Raw genomic sequence first — 14,819 nt, forward strand, 5'->3', positions numbered from 1 at the left:
CTCTGCATCTATTAGAATATACCACCGCCATGATCCGGGATGTTTATCTTGTGATTACTCTTCCTGTGTGATGTGTAAGTATGGCAGCAGGAGGGGTAAGTTACATGATTTATGGTATGATTAGTGTACTTGATGAATGTGTATTTGCAATAGAGAGCATGCTCCTGAGGAAGCAAGTACGAAATCTGTGGAGAGTAGCTGGCCCCAGATTGGGTGTGAAGAGGACTTTTCCATCAGCCTCGCTACGTCGGTTCCTTTACTCGCAGAGGAATTTGAGAATCATGAAAAGAAAGACACAACTATAAGGACGTTTTACAAAAAGAAAAACATTTTATTGCTCCCAGATGTGTGTTGTGTTTTACCAACTTTGCACATTTAATTAACTTTGACTGTTAGCATTGTAGAAATATGTAGAGTGCACTGTTCTTCATGAGCTGTATATTATGAACTGTGGATATTTTTGTGTGATATATGCATATGAAATAAGTAGCACTTGCACTTTAGAATATAATTGGATAGAAATGGGTTTATATTGAGCTGTTTTTCTTCCCATGGGTTTCACCCTGTTTGTTTCGCAGAATACAGAAGGGGCCTGGAGATCTCCCATAATTACTACTGATCTCCAGACTATGAAGATCATTTTCCCTTGAAGAAATGGCAGCCTCAGAGAGCAGATTCTATGGTATCGCATCTCCAGTGAACTCCCTCCCCAGGCTTTATCCCCAAATCTTCAGAAAATTCCCAACCCACAGTTGGCAATCCTATTTTCTAGTTTTCAATCCTCCAGCAACTCATTTTTCCGGAGGACTGAAAACTAACCTGTCTTCAAGAGCTTCTGCCATAAAGAAAACAAGTAAACTACAGACAGGTGTTAATATGAAGTTGTCTCCCAGAAACACAGAAACTGCCTTTTTAGTTTTAGAACAAGCAATCCCTTTCTCAAATATTCACATACCACATTATGAATTTTGGTTGGTCCTAATAAAGGTTTTGTTTTTTCCTGTGAATGTTGTTCTAGTGGACCAGCATCCTACATATTTTTGAAAATGCTTATTTTATAAGACGGATTAAGAAAAATTGTAGTAAATGTTTATGAACAGCCAATGTCACATAGAACAGTTGGTATGGAGGCGTAGATTCTATAGAACATTCTTCTTCAACTACTGTCTCTTTAAGACTGCAATCAGTATATATTCCTGAAAGTAAATTCCATTGAGATCAATAGCATTTGGTTATAAGTAAACTTGGTTAATCTTGTGAAGCAAGTGCGTAAGGTTGTTAAGGAAACTAATAATAGTAACACATAAAAATGGAAATAAACTGCATAATCAGCTACCTAATAGAATCAGCTGATTTCTCAGAGTCTGGTGCCATTGCAGAGTTTGGGTGGGTTGAGGTTCCAGAGCACCATCACTGGAGCCCCCACTTTGAGGAAAAGCTTGTGGGCTGGGAAGCCAGGAGGATTGAGCATGTTGAGGAACTCCTTGGGGTAGTGGACCATGTCATCCATTTGCACCACCAAGTCCACAGATCTGTACTCCAATTCTGCCCCTTTGAGGGAGTTAAGTAGTGTTTCAGGCAGTCTTGTCGTTCTTGGGGGTCAAAATGGCATGCTCGCACAGCCAGTCCATGGACTTCTCTGTGATAGTGGTGATATCAGGGTATATCATGGCTGTTAGGTCTGCTAGGGTCATCACTACTGTGCCCAGGCCTGCAGGGATGGTCACCTTTCCCTTGGACTCGGGATTGCAGGCATAACAATCAATTTCCTCAAGATGTATTAGGATTGCCAGCCAATTGCTGGCACCTGGCAAGAGATGGAGGGGCCTGGACATGGAGAGGTCAATGTTGTACATAACCTCACTTCTGGGGGAGGGGACAAAAGTGATGTCTAACAGTTTTAGGAATCACTGGAAACACTATGGTTTTATTATAGAATTTCCCACAATTCCTACAGTAGTTTTCTCCAGAATTGATTTCATGCAAGCAACCGTTCCCCCCCCCCCCCAACATTGTTGCTCCATAGTGGCAAAACCAGGCAATCCTGGGCTGTATAACCAGGCCATCGCTCGAAAAAGATGGCTTTATTCAAATGTAACATCAAAACATCATTTGCCATTATGAGAATCTGGTTTAGAAGTACTGTGACTCCTACATTCTGCCTCCCTTCTCTCCCTCCTCTCCAGTTTGGGAAATGAAGAATGTGTTTTTGAAACAAACCACAGTTTGGTGTCCTTTCTGAACCAAAATCTATGGCTTGTATTATGCCTCCAAATCATTTTACATTCAAAACATGGATCAGAACTAGCCCAGAAGTTAATCTAGCACAGCACTGGGTTTTTGCTGCTCATAAGTTTTTTTTTTCTTCACTTATATCCCATTATCATTTATTGATCTCATTGGCTATTTAACAACGGCCTATTTTAACGAAATATGTTATAGCAACTTCCTTATAACATAAACTTTGCAAGAGGTTGGTTACCAGCATTAAAAATTAATATTTTAATACGTATTATTAATTATTAAAAGAGCTGTAGCAGCACTGTTCCCGCCTTGTAAAGCGGGGTCCCTGACCTTTTTGAGCATCTCCACCATTGAAATTCTAACACGGGTACAATAACATGATGGCTGCTGCAGGAGTCCAAACCAACCACAAAATGTCAAGGAGTGATGTCATGTATAATTGTAATAGTAATTGTTCAGCATTCATACAGAAGTCTCTGAGATGCCTTTTAAAATAAACATTGCTTAAAAATGTTTTTCTCCTTTACACACACTTTACCTTCTTCAATTACACAGTGAAGATCCTTGCGCTGTAACAGCAGCTGCTGCTGAAGCAACATTTTTTTAAAAAACTGCACAGCCCACCAGATCTCCAGTGGCCAATCAGAAGCCCTGCTGGGCAAACCCCCGCCCCCTTCCTACAAACACTTGGTGGGCAACAGGAAAGTTGGCGGATGCCACACTGGGGACATCTGTAGTAGAGGGAAAAAACGCTGGAGGGAAAGGCAAAAAACTGAAAGATACAGCAAGCACTATATAGCATCTTTACTAATTAGGAACTCAACACTCCAGTGAATCGGTGAGTTCCTTATCCTCATAATGGGAAGGGTTTGGAGACCTCAGATTTATTATATTCCTCACCCACCGGCCCTTGCTCTTTAAACATGTCACATGATAAGCGGTGGCCATGTGTGGTGCAGAGAGCTCCCAGGAAGCTGGTTTGACAGTGGGGATTGGTCAGGAGGCTGAAGAACGCGCCAAACATTTCCATCAGCCCCGCCTCCTCCCGACCATGTTTAATGCCTATTTAACCGCCAGCAACCGAGCCCGCCTCTTTCCGGACCAACTCGAATCTCTCACAGAAGCGGGAGGCGGACCTTGGGAGATGGATGCCGGCCGCCCGCCTTCCCTCCGAACTTTCGAATTCTGTTGGCTGCTGTTACAGTACGTGAACCAATGGCGGTGGCCGAGCGCGGGCAGGTCCAGCCCAGCCCATTCTTTTTGTCGGCTGCCCGCCTTTGAACTGAAGGGGAGGGCCAGTTTTTTACCTGATCATTGGCTATAGCTGCCGTCACTCTCCTGGCACTTCAGCCCGACTTTGTGATTGGTTCCGCCCAGGCGCGAAATGTAACGCGGGAAAGTCGGTGGAGTCGGGGCGGCTGCCGCTTACCATCCTGCAGGAGAGGCCGCAGCTGCTCACCGTCTGGGAGTCGAAGCGCGGAGGTCTGCCGGCCTCCATCCCCGCGAAAGCTTTTTGCGGCTTCCCACTAATGCGAGTTTGAGGCTTCCCTGCCGGTCCCTCGGGAGAGGCAGCGCCGGAGCGGCTTCGCAGGGGGGGCGAGTTCTGGCGCAGGATGTCTGAGCGGCCGGGCCCCGCTCCAGTGATCTTGCTTGCAGGGGACTCCCCGAAGCGTGTTCTGGTCTCCGTCATCAAAACCACCCCTGTCAAGCCGCCTCGCGGAGGCGGCGAGGAGCCCAGCCGAGCTCTACCGCCCCCGCCCATCCCTACCAGCCCGGGCTTCAGCGACTTTATGGTCTACCCCTGGCGATGGGGAGAGAACGCGCATAACGTCACCCTCAGCCCTCCGCCGGCCGCGGCGCAGCCTCTCCGCGAGGGAGGCGCTGGGAACAGCCACGGGGCGCGAGACGCGGTTGGCCGCTCGTGCGCAGACGACGAAGAAGCCGGCAGTCCGGACAGCGGCATTGGGAACAGCGGGCACCTGAGGGTGAGTGTCTTTGGAGACGGGGGGAAGGCCCAGGGGGGAAGGTTACCAGTGGCAGCGGACGATTAGGAAACTGCGCGACCGAGCGCGGCCCGCGACCGTTGAGGGAAACGGTTCTTTTAAAGAGCTTTCGGACTAGGCCCCCACCCTCAACCTCTACTCGAATCTCCCGAGGTTTAAAGTTAAGTCATTTCCGTGAGTGATTCACTCTCTAAATGACGACACCTCCGCGCGCCAAAACCCGATTTTTTTTTCGTGTCGGCGGCAAGCCAGAGCTTGTTCGCGCGCGCGCCCTTTCGCCGTTAGGCACAGTATGAGCGCGCGACTAGACAGGTAGTCCCAGCGCACGCGTTGTTCGTTCCCCCTCTCCGTCAGTTTAGTGACTTTGTGTCTCATGCCTTTGTAAACCGAGTAAATGCTGAAGCCCTGGCACTCCGGTGGTGTTAAAGGATGCTCATGCTGGGCCTCTTTATGTATATATGTTTGGTTTCCACGGTGGCAGCCTTCTTGCCTTAATGGCAGCATAAAAAGCAGGAGTATCAAGTTTTCAAAATTGAAAACTTAACTTTTTTGGAGGTATTTTGGACAAACAAGTGCTGAGCCGGTGGAACTTCCTGTAAAAGTGTCTTTTAAAAACATCTGGTGCAACAAGAAGTATAGTAGATCTCTACATGTGTCAGAAATACAAATTTCAAAGGTGGTGTCATTTAAGATTGTACAAATTTTGAGTCACACTTTATGTAATTGCACCAACCGGCCACAGAACAGTATTTTTTTCCTGTGTATTACACCAAATTCAGTCGTCTTATTGCTGCTGCTCTTTTTCACTGCTGCCCATGAAGCAATGATGTGGGGTAGGGTAGAATCTGGTTAGTAGTAGGTTCCTTATCAGTGTGTGGGCCCCAGCTAATGTCTGGCTGTGCTGCCTGCTATTTGCTCTTCTTCACCCCATCTTTGTTTAGTTCCAGAATATCTAAGTTTATAATGCCCATCTTAAACTCAACTGCTTCTACGTTTCACTGGACCCTATTTTTACAAAAGCGTGAAAACTAATTGCCCTTCCCCCATGACAGTTATTTGATGAGTGTATATTCTTGATCATGTGTATTAACTTACTAGGATGGGATAAGAAGAGGCCGGCCAAGAGCAGACACTGTCCGAGATCTAATAAGTGAAGGAGAGCATTCTTCTAGTAGAATTCGCTGTAATGTGTGTAACAGAGTTTTCCCACGAGAGAAATCTTTACAGGCACATAGAAGGACTCATACTGGTAAGTGGAGTGTCAAGGAATAAAACTGATTTCAAGCCCCTGAAATCAGGGCTTATTTCAACCCCCTGGAGAAAACCAAAATATTTGTTTAGTACCTTCAGTAACTAAATATTTTTCTTCGTGTTTTCTGTGCATCGCATTAATGAGATCTTAGGCTGGCACAGAATCACCTTTTAGAACCACTTGGAGCACTAAAAAGCCTTCTGAAGGCAATGAGAAGTATTCATTAACTTAAGGAAATTAAAGCTTGCACCATCCACATTCTCTTTCCTTAAGAAAATAAAGATTTTCTTAGCGTTTGGATTCTGCTTTTTCATGAATGGTGGAGGACAGCAACAAGTTATTCTGAAGTTCTTACTTGTTGCTTATGTTCCAGACACAAACGGTTCTAAACGCCATTGTTTTCACTATAAAAAACAAACATACTTAATCTCTAGGGAGCAAGAATGTGGAAAACAGCTGAGCAAAGACACCTTTGTTCCTTGTAATGATGGCCAATGTTAAAAACATTCTTAGCTTAATGAATAAGTTCTTGCTTAACCTTCTTTCCATGAAACCAGAGATCATGATTTGCTTGCACTGGATTGTCCGTTGCTTTTGAGTAGCATTAAGGAGGTCTGCAAAGGAATATAATATTTCAATATTGCATGAATCTTTGGGGATATATGCCTGCTATAGTATCTCACAGCTAGCTAGGGGAATTTTCCAGTGAACTGCTATACATTTTAAATCTGTCACTGCTTTAGTTGCAAAATATGACTTTCCTGCAGCAGCTAACCCCTCTTGCCAGAAAATGCTGTTCCCAAGGGTCAGGAGACAAATAGAATAACATGAGATACACAAAGGTACAGCAGGAAGAGTGAGTCAAAAATCAGACACACCTTTTTGTTTTGCAGGAACAGTTTTGGATCCAAATCATATTGGTTACGTTGCTTCTAATCTGAGTTTATTTAGCATCCTCGCATAGTACCTAAACAGAAGATTGGATCCAGCCAATTTTTTCTCTCAATGCCCTTCCCATACTACAGTCCCTGTCCCATGTGACTTTTGTACATGCCGGTATCATGTTCTCCAACGTAAGTGGTCAAAGGAGACACCTCCTTTTTCAGAAGCAGAAAAACTAGCTGAATTCTGCCCATAGTTCCTCAAATTTGAGAATAGCATAACAATATGGGTAAGAATGGCACAGTTCCAAAACAAGCTTAATTTCCCTACAGAGGCTCCTTGTAAAACTTCAAAGTGAGAATAATTATTCACCTTTTTTCCCCAGGTGAAAGGCCTTATTTGTGTGACTACCCGGAGTGTGGGAAAGCCTTTGTTCAGAGTGGGCAACTTAAAACTCACCAACGTCTCCATACAGGAGAAAAACCTTTTGTCTGTTCAGAAAATGGTGAGTTTTTTTGTTCATAGAAAATCCTGTGAATACTGTCTGAGGTATGTAATGTTTTTTTGGAGGAGATGATAACTTGGAAAAGAAGAAAGAAAACATATATGTGGTCTTGCCAACAAAACCAAAGTAGAGTCCTATTGTTTTCACTGCTTTTTGAACATAAGCTTTATTCCTCAGTTGAAATGCGGAGGAAAGAATCTGTTTTACTTTAGCTGAAACATGCACCAAACTTTCAAAAGTAGAAGGATGTATTTTGAAAATTTTTAATTTCACATCTTTTAACACACTTATCAGTGAAACCTCACCAGGATCAGTTGCGGATGAGCAACTGAAAAGACAGAAGTTTGGAAGGAATGTTGAATTATTTTTTGCAGAATAGTTTTAGATCCCTGTTGGATTTCTGGCACAATGCAGTTCTGGGTGGGGATGAAGGATGGAGAATTTGCTAGGGAAGGTAGATAATTGGGTGTGATGAAACATTTTTTGTAAGGAACAATTAGAAGTTGAGGATTAGGAGGAGTTTCATGGGGAATAATAGTATCTGCAGAATACACATTATTTTTGGTAAAGGAGGTGGGGACAGTGTTAATTCAGAAGTGAGCATATGCTATATGCCCCGTCAGTCTGAATCTTTGTTTAATTCTCTGGAAGGAAAAAAAAAATTCTGCGTGTTTAGAGGTACACTCTAGGACTCAGTCCTAGTACTGAAAAGAGATTCTGTGGTTTATTTTGGGTGAACTCTGATACAAATGAAACTCAGGACAAGGTATCACCTTCTCCATAGTTTGGGCTGTTTCTGCAAATGTATGCATGCCTTGTTTTTTTGAGTAACAGGCACCATGCAGGATGCATGGCTTGGGGGGGGGGGGAAGGTGGGGAAGCAATAAGTTGACGATCAGTGAGTGTGTGGCTATAGGAAACTACCCTACACAGCTAGGTAAATTGGAAGTTACATGGTGGTGGGTTGGGTTGAATATACAAGGGAAATTTTAAAAAGCTATCTTACATAATCCTAAATTGGTGGCTGGATTTTGTAAAACCATGGTAACTTTGATTGCCAGGCCTACTAATCTTTTCTTTAAAAGACTAAATACAAAAATGTTACATTTGATAGCGCATGTAAAAACCTTCATCTTGGCACTGAGTAGGTTTTTTTCTTCTTTTAATAAGGATGTGTAAGCAGATTCACTCATGCAAACCGTCACTGTGCCAAGCATCCGTATGCAAGGCTGAAGAGAGAGGAACCTACGGACGGATTGAATAAAAAACAAACAGCAGATAATAAAGCTGTTGCTGAATGGCTGGCAAAGTAAGTGGATGAATGGCTTTCTGTTCATTGTCCCTTCTGAGTTGTCTTTCCCTAGTTTCTTATGAGGATTTTCCATGTAATTAAACTAACTGGACACAAGTCTGCAGTGACAATGTCTAATGTTTAGTTTCATCCTTACAGATACTGGGAGATGAGAGAGCAGCGTACTCCTACATTGAAAAGCAAAGCTACTCATAAGCCTGATCAGGAGCAGCAAGATCCCATGGAGTATCTTCAGTCTGATGAAGATGAGGAGGAAAAGAGTACTACCCATTCAGCTGCCTGTAGCCGCCTTCAGGAACAGCGTGAACGTTTGCATGGGGCACTAGCACTCATTGAGCTTGCAAACCTGGATGGAGCTCCACTACGACAGTAGTAGAAAAACTGAACCTGTTGATAAACATTCTGCAATTTGGTACTTAAACCAGTTAGCTCCTGGGCATAAGCTAAGCACCTTATTTGCTTTCATAGGCTGCTATTCTGTAGAATTCATGAAGAATGTTGTTGCCCCAAGAAGACGGGGTAAGAGAATTGCACTTTTTTTGTAAGGTAAAGTCAGATAAAGCTTTTTTAAGTATTTTGTAAATAGACTGCGTGATAAACTCTTGTATTATGGAATGCTAGAATTGCAAGGTTAGGGCTGTGCTGCTAATCACAATTACATGGAAGTAAGCTACTGTGCATTCAGTAGGACTTTCTTCCATGTAACAGTGTTTAAATCAGGATGCCAGTCTTTCTTTGATGCAGTAGTCACAGGAAGCACTTTCTGAATTCATCACTTTAGAATAATGGTACCCCTATTGAAAGAAAATAGTTGAGACGCTATTTAAGGTGGGCATAAGCAGTGACCATGATTTTCAAACATCAATACTTTTTTCTAGCCACACTGTAAAGAGTGCTAGAATTGCTGTCTTAACTTTGTAACACAGAAGAAACAGGTGATGTGGTATTCAGGATCTTTACTGTGAGTGCTGATACCGAGGCTGACTTTACTGATGTGTACTGAGATCTCAGCAGTCTCTTGGTTGAGTAGCACTTCTTGTTCCTTACAGAATGTTGGGAACATTTGCACATTATTGGATTTGCCTATAACTTAGTGATTTAGTCTTGCAAATTCTAGGCATCATGGTAACATCACAGAAGATGTGGATTTTTTTCAGGTTTCACAGACCCTGTAACAATGACATTTGTATTTTGTTAACAGGGGTATTTGCAGGCTAGTGTTGGTTTATAGTAAAATATTTTCTAAGACTTATTAGCAAACACTAAAAGTACTGCTTTAAAACTTCCTTGCAAATCTTTTCTTGCATAGCGCCACCTTATTGCTTTATTTCAAAATTTCATACCAAGTTTGTGTTCACTAACTGTAGTTCAGAAAGCTGCAAAAAAAGTATTGGCTATACAACTAGGAAAATAGGCTTCCAGCAGTAGTTGCAAGTGTGAGATGTGTGGTGTAGTATTTTCCCCCCAAAATAAAAATAGAATATTGCTTAGTGCTTTTGAGCACCAAAAGGAAAATAAAGTTTTAGCAGAACACACTGTTAGTGATTTTAAATAACTTATCATAGGCCAGGCTTTTGCCTTGCTAGATTGTTTTTGTGTGAACAAAATGAGTAGACGTGCATAATAGACAGAAAATTCAAATACTTGCAGTTTTTAGGAGATGGGAAGGGGGGCTACTAGCATAAGCGTATGAAGTGTGAGATTCATGACCAACTAATCTTCCACTTCTGTGATTCAAACTGATATTGGGCTTAGAATGCATCACAATAAAAATAAATATGAACAGCAAGTTTGCAAGATGAAAATTCAGATTGCTATCTTAGCTGTTGACATGATATGTCTTTAGAGTTCAGTTAATGTAAGCAAAGGCTATAGAGGGAAGGTAGTAAACTTTAGTGGAACTGAATCTTAGAATTGTCCCTTCTTGGCTTTGCTGACTACTTCTAAACCTTTCTAGCTCCTCTACATCTTTCAAGCAAAGCACTTCAATTTGGGCTTGTAGATGCATATCCATGTACAAGTATCCTTAGTAAAACAGGTTGAGAACCTGTAAGCATCAACTGTGATGCTGTTCCTGGAGTTGACTTAGCAGGGAAAGACATTTGCACTCCAATTCAGACTCTTGTAGAAAAACTTATGAATATATCACCAGTTATGCAAACAGGCCCTGATTCTATATCGGAATGCACAAACTTCTTCCCCTTGTCAGTATCAAATATTTACACTGAATGCATACTGAAAACATGTAGTTAATCAAAACTTGTTAAATTCTGCCTGTTTATAGGCAAGGTCAAGCTGCTTAACCAGTTGTGTATAAAATACATCTTTGGAAAATCTCCAAGCAAAATAAATTAAATTTGTGGCTTTAAAAATGTTGGCTTTAAAAAAATGGTGGTTCAAGAATTGTATGCTTCATATGATTAAGCTGTAGTTTTAAGCATGATTTGAAATGCTGTCATTTGAATAAGCTTTGAATAAAAAGTTGCCTGAACCTTTTGTCTTTGTGGTGCTGACATTTACATTGTAACCTACAGATCATCAGGTGTACTGCTATATGCCTAGTAGCCTTGTTTGTGTGTGTGTGCATCAAAGACATCAGGGTGTAGCTCACTTTGATACAGAGGATAAGGAGAAGCAGTCTATGTAACACAGATGTAGATCAAAGGTCAGTTTTTAGAAACAAAGGCATGGCTGGCTTGGTTCTAATACAACGCCAAATCATAGTTCTTGATTACACGCTTTATAGTGAATTACTTGGGTTTGTAGTGAACTCCTTAAGCAGTGTTTCATCTCAGAAGGCATAATTTGTCTTCCTAGCTAGACAAGTAATCCTGTGCAGATATGTTGAACCACCGAAATCTATGTTTTGCTTGCAATGAAAACTGCTACCATTCCAAACAGGAACAATGATCATGCTTCTTGTATATGCAGAATCTAGCATGTAATAGTAAATTGGGGAAATGTGTGTAAATTGCTGCAGTAATTTCATAAGTGCATTCACAGAACAAGATGTTGATAATACCATCATCTCTCAAGAAAGGGAGGAAAAACCTGTAAGGGCCTGAAAATACTAGAGGAAGAGCAATAAATGTATTCTATGTTGTCAAGGAAAAGCTTTTGTGGCTGGAGGTCTTCTGCTAACTCAGTTTGGCAATGTACAAAAGCATTTGATCTGATTGATTTGATTTGATGTTTGATCTATGATGGTAATTCAAGAGATTTAACAAACGATGCACAGACGTGCAGAAATAGAGAGGTCTTCCTAACCACAGTCATGCAGAAGTGCAGGTCTTCAAGTGTTTCCTTTGGTACTACCCACTATATTCTTGTTAGGTCAGAGCATGAAATATTAGACATGTTAACTGTGTGCCTGTGCTATCTACCTGAAGGCTTCAGAAATAAGGTGTACAAGCTGGGTCCTGTGAGAAATCACAATCCACCCCAAACGCCTTCCCTCCTTAATTACATGGTACTTCATAGGCTCACTACCCCTCACTGCCTTTTCCCCTCAATATTTTTAAAAGTGTTTTTTTCCTCTTTTGGCTAAGTTCCTAGCTATGCAAAAATACACAAAGCTGATAGTTTACTAAATGTGTATAGACCTCATCTGGGATTTGATTGCTTTTGTGCACAGGGATTGACCATTTTACTTTTACACATGTATGCATCACCAAATGGCCTACTTACCTTTCCTAACAGAAGTATGATATAGAGATCCATAGTGTCCCTACAATTATAATCCGCCCCCCCCTTTCCATCTCCAGATGCTTAGAAGTTATGAAATTTGGGTGCGAGGGCACAGGAAGCACCAAGCTTAAACCATCTTGGTTTTAGCTCATTCAGTTGAGTGACAGAGTTATGGTTCTCAAGCTTATGATACTATAAAGTTGGTTAGTCTTAAAAGTGCTACTGGACTCTACTATTTTGCTACTACAGACTAACACGGCTAACTCCTGGATCAGTTGGATGGGTATCTTGTATGTAAATCCTGGGGCTGAGGCCTGGTTCACAGATGCAGAAAGGCAGACTGGAGTATCATAGAAGGTCACATGTTGAAATACTTCAGAATGTCCAAGTCTGCAAATCTATCAAGGAACCCATTTCTTCCTGCTGGGATTGTTTCTATGATATTTTATTACTGAAGGAACAGAGTTGAAATCCCACACAGGTACTGGTGTAGTTTGTTCTACCACCTCAAGGCCTTGCCACATACAACTTTCTGCATGCATGCTCCAGACCTCCTTTCTTGGGATGCTGTATTCTTGAAAGGAATCCCATGTTTTTGTAAATGATTTGCTAGCTGACCTGAAATTAACTGCTAGGGACTGGCCATGGTAGTAATGCCAGAGGGATAGCTGTGTTGTAACAAAAATCAATAAGTCTTATGGCACCTTAAAAGAACCAGTGTTTGTTTATATTCTGTTTTTTCCTAAAACAGTGTCCAAAGTGCCTTACATATTTTAAAGTCACAATATTAAAACAGTTTAGATTTTTAAAAAAATTGTACTGATGTATGCATTAATATTACCTCCACATACAATCTATACTTCATGTACATATACGTATAGAATAAATTTATCCGTACATCTAATACAAGCTTGTTTTCCCCCTCCCCCCCCAAAAGGAACGACCATAAGAATCATCTGCTTTATATCTTTAACCATGAGCACACTCTTTGGAGTTTCATTAATATAATTTGGTTGGTCTCTCCTCCTCTTACCCATCTTATGTATTCTAGACCATTTCTTCCTTATCGTTAACGTCTTATTTTCCCATGTCTTATCCTGTTTTAATATTGATAAAATGTCTGATTGGATCCATTCATATAGATACCAATTCCATCTTTCCAAAGTCCATTTAGAGGCATCTTTCCACCCATACGCTATTACAGCATGGGCAGCTATAATCACGGCTTTTAACAAGTGCTGTCTGTTTTCCTCTACTTTATTATTCCCCCAGATGCCCATAAATAGGATCTCCCCATTTAAATTTATCCCAACATCGCGAAGCTCCTTTACCTTTCCCAATATCATTTGCCAGAAGACTGTTACTTTAGAGCATTCCCACCATAAATGATCATAATAGCCTTTTATTCGATTACAATGCCAACAATCCGATTTCATTTCCTTGATCATATAGGATAATTGGGAAGGAGTCCTATGCCATTTCAATATTACTTTCATCTCCAATTCTTTAAATTTTTCCATTTTTATTACCCTTATATCTTTCATTAATTTATCTTCTGATCTGTTAATTTTAGCTCTTTCTCCCATTTAGATTTTATTTGTCCTCCGTATTTACTATTTCGCTATATCTCCTATGTTTCATAACGTTATATAGACCCATAATCTTTAACCAAGGTTGGTTTCCCACTTGCTCCAATACTTCCTGCATTGGAATCAAATTTCCTTGTGAATCAAAAATCATTCTATATAAACCCTTCTGCTTTAATTCCTCCCAAAAATCCGTTCCAAAATTTTTAAATGCTTCATTTAAAGATTCAATATGATTCCATTTTGAAGGTGCTGGCAGCCAGGTAGCTTTTTTCTTATTCCAGATTTTTAATGCTGTCTGTCGTGGGCCTATTGAAACAGTATTATGATGAAAAGTCCAAATACATCAAGGCATACATTACTGATGTCATTACTATTACAAAACTCCAACTGGTAAGAATCTTTTTTTGACATCCCTCACACCTTAAAACCTCGTTTCATCAACTGCAAAATGATTGGGAGAAGCTATTTATCTTGGAGGAAAATAAGATAAAAACTGCAGTCTGCCAAGGTGACCACAGCATCTCCCTTCCCCAGCAGCAGGCCTTTATTCTAGCATCAACCAGCTGACAATGGAAATTTATGCTAGAATAAAACCAGATTTGTAGTTGAGGTGCCACAAGGTGATTTGTTTGTTGGCTAGGACCTGGCTCCTGAAAGGTTTTTTTTTTTTTTTTGCATGAGCTGGCTTCTTCCAACACACACTAGTTCAGAAGTCCCCAGTGTGATTTTTTTTTTTAGGAAGTGGGTGGGCCAGCAAGGGCTTCTGATTGGCCATTGGAAAGCTGGTTGGCTATACAGATTTTTAAAAAGTTACTTCAGCGGCTGCCACCACAGCACAAGCCTCTTCATTGTGTGAGTAAAGGTAACCTGTGTGTATGCAAGAAAATACTTTTAAGCAATATGTTCAGCTTAAAAGGCAGCTTGTTAAACAGAACTTCTGCCTGAAATATGGAAGTTATGTGGTTCATTATTATACTTTGCTCCTAGCTGTTGTATATTGTATTTCACTGGCAGTATATAATCTGCCTTGATCTCAGTGAGAAAGGCAGACAATAAATACACGAATTATGTGAGCTATGCATAACCTCACTCCCTGGCATTTTGTGGTTGTGCCCACCACCTTGTGCCATAGTTCCCAGGGTGCCCGCTGGCTCAAAAAGGCTGGGTTCTTCGATCTAGGACATGGTGCCTCCATGCAACTTCTCTATTAAATCGAAATAATCTCCCACATAGGACAGCCAACAACCTGGAGAAAAATGTCTTGTCCCTTTAACAGAGGCCTATGTGTGTTATGTGCCATCAAGTCGTTCCCAACCTATGGCTACCCTATGAACGAAAGACCTCC

At 41.3% G+C, this 14,819-nt stretch overlaps 1 protein-coding gene across 1 annotated transcript; it reads left to right on the plus strand.

Moving 5' to 3' along the window:
* The first annotated feature begins 3,660 nt into the window (after window positions 1–3,660).
* Window positions 3,661–10,682, plus strand: ZNF367 (zinc finger protein 367). Its single transcript, XM_054986216.1, has 5 exons — window positions 3,661–4,229; window positions 5,346–5,496; window positions 6,767–6,886; window positions 8,057–8,195; window positions 8,337–10,682. Exons 1-5 carry the CDS (start codon window positions 3,858–3,860, stop codon window positions 8,569–8,571), a joined length of 1,017 nt encoding a protein of 338 aa, XP_054842191.1. The 5' UTR covers window positions 3,661–3,857; the 3' UTR covers window positions 8,572–10,682.
* Window positions 10,683–14,819: the final 4,137 nt, after the last annotated feature.

This window comes from Eublepharis macularius, chromosome 8 (assembly GCF_028583425.1).
Source record: "Eublepharis macularius isolate TG4126 chromosome 8, MPM_Emac_v1.0, whole genome shotgun sequence".
NCBI classification, from domain to species: Eukaryota; Metazoa; Chordata; class Lepidosauria; order Squamata; family Eublepharidae; genus Eublepharis; species Eublepharis macularius.

Excerpts from the sequence above, each read along its gene's own strand:
- ZNF367 (XM_054986216.1), top strand. The coding sequence starts at position 3,858 with ATGTCTGAGCGGCCGGGCCCCGCTCCAGTGATCTTGCTTGCAGGGGAC. Across the intron at positions 6,887-8,056 it reads TTTTGTCTGTTCAGAAAATG|GATGTGTAAGCAGATTCACT; the intron begins GTGAGTTTTTTT and ends TCTTTTAATAAG. Across the intron at positions 8,196-8,336 it reads GTTGCTGAATGGCTGGCAAA|ATACTGGGAGATGAGAGAGC; the intron begins GTAAGTGGATGA and ends TCATCCTTACAG.